Source organism: Guillardia theta (genome assembly GCF_000315625.1).
Source record: "Guillardia theta CCMP2712 unplaced genomic scaffold GUITHscaffold_349, whole genome shotgun sequence".
Classification (NCBI taxonomy): Eukaryota; class Cryptophyceae; order Pyrenomonadales; family Geminigeraceae; genus Guillardia; species Guillardia theta.
Window position 1 is genome coordinate 1 of NW_005434328.1, and position 8,413 is coordinate 8,413.

At 54.4% G+C, this 8,413-nt stretch overlaps 2 protein-coding genes across 2 annotated transcripts; both read left to right on the plus strand.

The window, feature by feature from the left end:
* Positions 1-693: 693 nt before the first annotated feature.
* GUITHDRAFT_149399 (hypothetical protein) lies at positions 694-3,687 on the plus strand (the record flags this gene model as incomplete). The annotated part of the gene is made up of 12 exons (XM_005818212.1): positions 694-765; positions 890-940; positions 1,135-1,185; positions 1,623-1,657; positions 2,277-2,331; positions 2,480-2,525; positions 2,572-2,612; positions 2,666-2,943; positions 2,998-3,065; positions 3,113-3,162; positions 3,344-3,470; positions 3,563-3,687. The coding sequence occupies 12 exons, from the start codon at positions 694-696 to the stop codon at positions 3,685-3,687; spliced, it is 999 nt and encodes a 332-aa protein (XP_005818269.1).
* Positions 3,688-4,311: 624 nt separating this feature from the next.
* On the plus strand, positions 4,312-8,124 carry GUITHDRAFT_122510 (hypothetical protein; the record flags this gene model as incomplete). The annotated part of the gene is made up of 13 exons (XM_005818213.1): positions 4,312-4,877; positions 4,940-5,264; positions 5,482-5,958; positions 6,003-6,284; positions 6,383-6,433; positions 6,487-6,550; positions 6,748-6,871; positions 6,925-7,047; positions 7,118-7,184; positions 7,326-7,435; positions 7,772-7,856; positions 7,907-7,983; positions 8,031-8,124. The coding sequence occupies 13 exons, from the start codon at positions 4,312-4,314 to the stop codon at positions 8,122-8,124; spliced, it is 2,445 nt and encodes an 814-aa protein (XP_005818270.1).
* Between the last annotated feature and the right edge of the window lie 289 nt (positions 8,125-8,413).

An 8,413-nucleotide genomic window follows, 5' to 3' on the forward strand; every position in this document is an offset into this window, starting at 1 on the left:
GGAGGGGAGGGGAAGAGACGATGAAAGGAAGCAAAAGCGAGGACAGGACAGGATATGACAGGAGGCGGGGAGAGGTAGCAGTACCGACAGGCCTTGGAGCGGTAGAATACGTTGGTGTCCTCCAGGTACTTCATGATCTTGGTGACCTGCTGGAAACTCTCGATAGTCGAGTAGTTCCTTCAGAGAATGGGCGTTCAGTGAGGAGAGGAGAGTGAAGAGGTGAAGAGGGAGGGAAGAGAGAGGAGGGGGAGGGAGGAAGTGGAGGAGAGGAGGTAGGAGGTGGGAGGGAGGTGGTGAGAGGGAGTAGGGGGCTTACGAGCTTTTGGATGTGGAAGTGGAGGGTCGTTTCATTGGCACTGATCTTGTCAGACTTCGGGGTGTATCCTTTACTCCAGCATCGTCTCAAGGTCTTTCTGCTGTATAATTGAGCTTCCCTTCTATTCCTCGTTACTGCCAGAATGCTCTTCGGTTAGGAACATAGACTATCCCACTCTTCCTGCTGGTCCGCATTCATTCTATTCTTGCACCATGATTCACTCAGTTGGTTTGAACAAAACTTTGGTTCAATCCCTCCTGCAACTGCACGCTAGGGAGAAAACCAGGCTCCCTCCTTCGGACTCGTTTCATTCTTAGCCATGCTCTCCCATTCCTACTGTCGTTCTCCATGACTGGGTACACAAAAATTCGCATAATATGCTTCTCCTCCTGCTCCTGCCCCTGCTCCTGCTCCTGCCCCTGCTCCTGCTCCTGCTCCTGCTCCTGCTCGTCCTCCTCCCCCTTCCCCTTCAATCCTCCTGATCCTCTTTCTCCTCCTTCTGCTTCTTCTGCTCCATCTCCTCCTCTTCCTCGCTCCTCGTCCTCGTCCTCCTCCTCGTTCCTCTCCTCCCAGTTCTCCGACTGGAAAAAGATGTCTGTAAAAGTTAAAATGAACACCGTAAAGGTAAAAAAGAATTTGCTTTCTTCAAACGTTTCTATAACGGTCGATGGTATAGAATGGGTGGGTAGTCTAGTGGGTAAAAGGGGGTGGGGTAAGAGACAGGCAAGGGGTCATCTGAGGTGATATTGTTGTGAAAAAACAGGGTAGGGTCTTTGTTTAACCCCTCCTATCCTGTCAAATTTTGTGGAAATTTATAGGTGGGGGTAGTTCCAAATGTCTTGTTTGTGGTCCCGAGGCGATCTGCAGATGTGGGTAGGGGACTAGAAGCCTCTAGTAAGGGGGGTAGTGGCGATAGGGGTGGTCGGTCAAAAAGCCGGCCGGATGCGGTTTGTATTTTTGGGGTTTACACCGTATGGACAAAATTGAAATGAGAACTTTAAGTTTGAAAAGTAGAGTGATAATTTCTTTTAGTTAAATTTTATTGAGTAGAGATTTCGAGTTCATTTTTCAAAGATCTCGAAATTTCAATTCAAGATTTTCAAGGAAGCGGCATAATGAGATTTGATGGTGGGGGTGAATTTGGGGTAGGTGACAGATTGAAAAGGTGGGTCAATCTAATGACTACCCCTTATATGTATGAAAATGAGTGCATCATAGGAGGGGTACTTTCATTGTCATTGGTCAGAACAAGGGGTGTCAAAATTCAGGAAGGGGTGGGGGTTGCCCTGTGTGATTATGGGGGTAGGGTAATCAAAGGGGTTCAGTGCATGGCGGTGCAGTGTGAGAAAGATGGAGGAGGGGAGGAGGAGACGAGAGGAGGAGAAGAATAGGACAGAGGATTGAGATGACGATGTGCTCGATTGATAAGAGGAAGCAGCCGCATGGTCGAGAGCTCTGCATTCGCTCATATGAGGGAAGGAACATGGCTGGATTTCGACAGTCACTAGAGGCGGATATGGTGCAGTAAGAATGTTAGAATAGGCCACATAGAATGACCGGAGGAAGGCAATACATAACCGTCGTTGTGACTGCATGTGCGCAAAAAGAGTGTCTGCAACAAGGGGCTATCGTTTCTAACGTATGGATGGGGACGGAGAGTAGGAGGTTTCTTCCATTCCAATCCTAGCTACCAGACTATACAGATAGCAGGCGGAAAAGCGTTTGTCGGAATGTCGAGTGCCGCATTGACACGAACACTTGCTAGGACTATGCATGAATCTCAATGCACATCCAAAACTTCTCACTGTAGTTTGTAACCGACAATGATATCGTTTATGCGAGGTTTCACTTGAATTCAGTTTCACTTGAGTATGGGCTCGGCATCATATTTTCCCTTGCCAACCAACATTTGAACTTCTTAGAGCTTGACTTATCCTGGCTGCTGACTGTTTGTGTGCAGCACTTGTTGCTGTGCTGTTAGCATGGACAAGCCTAGTAGGAAAGGGGACGCCCTGGTTCGATCCTAAGAGGGACGGGTCTTGATTGATGTCTTCGACGTGGACTGAGAGGGACCAGTGGACACAATCGTTCTCCTCTGAGATTGGCGATGAGGTCTTGCCATGAGCATGAGCTTTTCGATTTCTCGAATGATGACCTCCTTAGCTGGGGGCCACTGGAAAGCGAGCCAAGTCTCCCGAGGAAGCGAATGGTCTCCCCCTGTACGATGAGCATGAGATCATGATGAACTTTGATAGATGATGATTCGGAGCAAGGGGACAACTCTGCTGGCTCTGAGGTCAGATGAGCTTGCTGCAGGTTTGTCTCTGTGCTCGCTGACCGTGGAACCAGAGCTCTCGCAATCGATACAAGTGCGGTCGATGCGGCCAACCAAAGAAAGGGCACACTTGTTTCAAGCTGAAAGAAGCCAAAGGTCCTGTCATCCTTGTCCGAGGCTTCAATGACGGTGGGTCTGCAGACGAGCTGTGGAGCGGCGATCCTATGGTCAACTATCATAACGTCAGGCTGGACAAACGTCAGCACCTCAAGTCAAAGTTGATCGAACGACTGTCTCGCCGTCTACAATCTGCTGGAATCCCGACAGGAAGCGGCTACTCCTTCGACAGCAGGTGGCGATCGACCTCCTCGTGCTCGTGCTCACTCTCTCGATCGCTTCCTGGCAGATTCATGCCCTACATGGCCCCCTACCACCCCTGGTCAGGGCCTCCTCCCTCCATGCCACCATTTCCAGGTATGTTCGCCTCCTCCTTCCTCAAGACGACTGAAGCTTGTTTGAAGGATTCAACCCTAACATGCGCTTCGGTGGTATGCCTGGGATGATGCTCCAAGTATGAGCTCTCGCCTCGTACCCTCGTCCTCCTCCCCTTCCCTTCCTGCCTTCCTTCTTTTCCTCCCTTCTTGCCAGACATTATCTCCATCCTCTGCCATCCTGCCATGTTCGCTCCTATTCCACCAATCCCATTCCTTCTGCCTGTTCACTAACATCCCCCTGCTCACTTTCACTCTCAGAGCCCCGTTGGTTTCGGTCAGGGTCCTCATGGCGTTCCGGGAATCTCTATACCCATGAATTTCGGTCCTAACGTGTCCTCCGGGCCCATCACGCCGCTCATGGGCATTGCGGGAATGCCGTACGGAGGTGATGGGGAGAGGAAGAGAGAGTTTTTGGAGAGGAAGGAAAGGGCTGAGGCGTGACCAGATGGTGGAGGGTACGGGGACATGTCTTGGCAGGAGCCTCCGAGCGTCAATGGTGCGATCATCCCACGGTGAGGGAGGCGAGTGACGAGCGTGTGGCCTCAGGATCGGGAGACAAGCAGAAGAAGAGACATAAGGCAAACATGAAAGAAAACAAGTGAAGCTGCTTGTTGGACCTCCGCTGCTGAAGGATCATGACGACAGTCTCCCCTCGCCCCCTCCCCTCTCCCTCTCCCTCTCCCTCTCCCCTCTCCCCTCTGTATTCTTTGAAAACGTTTTTCTTTCCAAGTTTTAACGCGCAAACAGCATTTTGACAATGAGTTGACAATGGAAGGTTAATAAATGAAATCCCTTACTCCACTGCGGCCCGATGATGTAACGGTGAGAAGGGGAGAGGCAGAAAGGAGGATGTGGTGGAGGAATGTAGACGAGTAGCGGATGTCGGGCTTCAAGCCCAGCAGGGCCCAGCCTCTGGCACTCTAAGACACGGCCAAGTCGGACTGGCAGCTGAGTGGAGTTGCAGTCACTACGGTGCTGGTTCTGTTGTAGCAGTTGCAGTCTGAGTTGCAGTCTGTTGCAGTGCAGGTTGCAGTGCGGCAGGCGGGACTGGGAGGGGATGGGGGGCGAAAAGTGTCGGGGCAAGGGAATGCACGAAGGGGAGTCAGGATAGGAGGAGGATGTGAGAGGAGAGGAGGAGAGGAGGAGAGGAGACAGGAGAGGAGAACATCACAAGAGGATTTGAGAGGAGAGGAGGAGGAGGAATCCTGGCTGCCTGACACTGCGACATGGCGATGGATGGTGTGTTTCGGCAGGGAAGGATTTCTGTCCTCGCCCTCGCATGCCTGTGGCTCGTCTCCTGCAGCCATGGCGCTCAAGACTTCCGTGTGCTCCAGGAGTTCTCTCCTCGTCCTGCGCTTGCTTATCTCAACTTCTCCTTCAACGCCGACGCCTTCGTAGCATGCAGGCAGCGCGTCCTGTCGTTGGTGATGGCAGGAGAGAAGGCGAGGACAGGGGAGGAGGTGGAGGTGGAGGTGGAGGTGGAGGTGGAGTTTGCTGTCTTGAACCTCATCATGGGAGAATCTGCCGGACGTGTCCTCGTGTTCTTGGATGGTATAAACGTCGGAGAATGTCCAGCTCAGGTGTGCAGCATCAGGATCGCCGGAGGGGCTCTGGGGGCAGGAAGCAGCCGCGAGCTTCTCCTGTCCTTCATTGCGTCCGAGCAGACGCTGGCGGCTCAGGTGGCTGTCGCTCTTGGGACGACGATCCAGATCGAGCTCGAGCAGCGGGGGGGGAACGGGGACGGAGGAGCAGCAGAGCGACTGAGAGCAGGGGAAAGGTTCAATGCACTTCCGTGCGTACAGCCAGCGGGAGCCGAGGAGGAGGAGGAGGATGGAGAGGAGGGAGATGGGCTAGCGAGGGACGGGAGGGCAAGCTAGAGGAGCCAGAGAGGCTTGCAGGGGAGGGGGAGAGCCATCAGGTTCAGAACGACTTCATGAGGGATTTCGTTTCCTCACACTTCAATATCCGTCGGGTCCTGGAGATTGGGTTCCATGCAGGAAAGTCGTCCAGGGCCTTGTTGGCGGCAAGGCCAGACGTGCATGTCACTTCCTGCGACATCGGCCGCCATGGCCACGAGGAAGCGTTCTGGACCTTTACCATCAACCAGTTCCCTCGCCGCCACTCGCTCGTCGTCGGTGACTCGGCACGAGCCATCCCAGCGTTTGCAAGGATGAACCAGGTGACAGCGATGTCCTCCCCTCCTCTGCCTCCCCCGCCTCCTCCTCTTCCTCTTCCTTCTCTTCTCCTCCTCCTCCTCTTCCTCTTCCTCCTGCTTCTCCTTGTCCTCTCCTCTGGCTCCAGCTCCTTAACATTGTTCCATCCTACCTCAACCTCCTCCGTCTCCTCCACCTTCTTTCCTCCCTGTCCCCCTTGTCCCGCCGCTCACAAGCATGCAGCTTCAAACCTTCGACCTCTTCTTCGTCGACGGCGGACATACGCTGGAGCAGGCGCACTCGGACATGATCAACTGCCAGGCACTGGCAAGGAGGAGAGCAGGGGAGGAAGCGTCTTCCGTCGTGATGATGGACGACTTGACCCCCTGGGTCTACTGGGGACGGGGCCCGACAGCAGCATGGGAGCGGGCGATGGAGGAGGGAGTGATCGAAGGGGTGGAGTTCTACAGGCAGAAGACGACAGAGGAGCTGCTGTGTGTCTCCGATGAGGAGAGAGGAGCTGGAGCTGGAGCTGGAGCTGGAGCTGGAGCTGGAGCTAGAGCTGGAGCTGGAGCAGCAGGGGGGAACGAGGAGGGGACATGCAACAACACGATCGGGTGGGTGAGGATGAGTGCGAAAGAGTTCGAGGAGCTGAAGGAGAGGTACGGGGAGCTGCGCAGCTCTTTCAACGGATCGGACGAGCAGTTCGAGACTATCAAGGTGAGGAGGGAGACGGGGAGACTTCGCTGAATGAGGTTGTGCAGGTGTGGGCTGTTGGGAAGTTCACTGGGAGGGGTGGGGAGAGGGAAAGAGTCGAGCCTTTCGTGATGGAGGTGAAGCACGAGGGAGCGATGTTGAAGTCCGATGAGGGAGAGGCAGGGAGGCAGGAGCAGGGAAGTGCGCAGACTTTGGGTGAGAGGTCAAGGGGAGGACAGGAGGTTGGGGATGGAGTTGCGGTCTGCGTGATCGGCAAGGAAGAAGAGATCGACGCTCTCCTGCTCGCTACTTCCACCATCGTCAGCATGTTGCCAGGGTGGTCATTACAGGTGAAGATCAGGAGGAGGAGGAGGAGGAGGAGGAGGAGCAGCAGCAGCAGCAGCAGCAGTCTGCATAGGAGGAGGAGGAGAATGACGTTGGATTGCAGATATTCTACATCGGGAAATTTGGAGAGGAGCTCAAAGTCCGAATGAAGCCTGTATTCACTCCTACTTGCTCTAGAGGGTGCGGGAAAGGCTGAGAGTGAAGCAGATGCTGCAGCTGCAGGATATGCAGGAGAAAACTAGCTTCATCGAGATCCCCGAGCGCGTCAACGGTTTCCCTCCTCTACCTTACATCTCCTCTTCGTCCGCTCTCATTCTCCTCCTTTGCTACATCCGAACTCTTACTCTTTCTTCAATGCTCGCTCCTCCTTCCCCTCCACCTTTGTTGTAATCCTTCCCATCCTTTCCTCCCTCCCACCGCCATCCCCCCCCTTGCTCGAATTCTCTAACGCCTCTCCCTCTCTTTCAGAACGCTTCCTTCGCAACGAGACGAGCAACGAGCTCTGGCACTCGCACCACGACCATCCCGATGGAGGGATGAAACTGCTGTGCGAGCGGGGAATTCACTACGACACGCTCCTCAAGACGCGATGGTCTGCTCATTGACTGTGGGGGAGGAGATCGTTGGCTCAAGGACCTGCGGCAGGTTCTGGGAGCAGGTGGAGCAAGAGAAGGTCCTGATCTATCAGGCCGACAGTCTGTTGTGTAGAGATGCAGAGCTTGACATCGAAGCTTTCCTCGAGTTCGACTATGTCGGGGCCCCGTGGAGGTGAATGGCTGCTGCTGCTCTGTCCCCTGATGCTCCGCTTCCTCTTCTCATGCTGCTGTTCCTGCTGCAGGCAGGGGGCATGCCCACACGACAACGACAGGAGTGTTTCGATTTGCATGCATGACTTCATCCAGATGGTATTCTGCTCCTCCCTCCTTCCTCCTCTCCTTTTCCTCCCTTCTCTTGCCATACCCCCTCATCTTCCTCCGCTTTCTTCCTCCTCCCTTCTCCTCCCACCTCTTCCTGCCCCTGCTTTTCCTCCTCACTCCCTCCCGCAGGTGGACGACGCTGGTTTCTTCATAGACAACTACTCGCTGCCGCAAGGGCAGGGAGGGAACGGAGGATTATCCTTCCGCAAGAAATCCAAGATGCTCGAGATCATCGAGAGGTGACTGACCTGCCCCCTCGCAGATTCTGAGTCAACTTTCTCCTCCTCCCGCACCACTACCACCACCACCACTACCTCCTCTTCCTCCTCCTCCTCCTTGTCCTCCCCCTTGTTCTCCTCATCCTCCTCCTTCTCCTCCTCCTCCTTCTCCTCCTCCTTCTCCTCCTCCTCCTTCTCCTCCTCCTCCTCCTCCCCCACCCCCCCTCCTCCTCCTCCTCTCCTCCCCCTTGTTCTCCTCCTCCTCCTTCTCATTCTCCTCCTCATTCATGACCCTCCAACCAACAAGACACAACCCTCCAGCGGTCTCCAGCGGCATCTGACTCGTTTCTCAACTAGGTGCAAGTATTCTTTATCCATGGACTGGAACGAAGACGTTTTCTTCTCCTTCCCCTGCCCTGGCGTTCAGATTCACCTCCCTCCGGTCCGCTCTTCTCCTCTCCAGCTTCTGTTCCCAACTCGTGCTCTTGCCAGCTCGACGTAGCTGTTAAGTTCAGCGTGGAGAGCGGGGAGCTCTTCGAACGACCCTTCGGCCTCCATAAGCCTTGGCGGTTCCTCTTCTTGCCGTCTAGTCTCTCCTCCTGACCCTGAAGCACAGGCACAGAACGAGTTCCGATCTCAAGGTCCTCACCCGAGCATGTCCAGAGCTGCCAGTGCTCGCGGGGTTGTGCAAAGTCAGCTTGCAAGAATGAAGACCGGCCAGTTGGTGCTCTATAGCGCTAAACAGAAGCCTTATGCTTCAGGCATCGGATCTGCTCTGCTGTGTTACTTGAGATTCGAACAAGACTGGATGAGACCATTTCATGCTTTACACGACCTTTGTTTCTCTATCAAACATCTTCGTCTCTTGTGCTCCCCTCTCCCTCTCCCTCTACCTCTCCATTCTCCCTAGTCCATCAACCTCTCCAACCCCTACGCTCCGTCTCCCTCTCTACATTACTCTCCACGATCTCAGAAAGAGAGTGTGGAGGATCTCTCCGA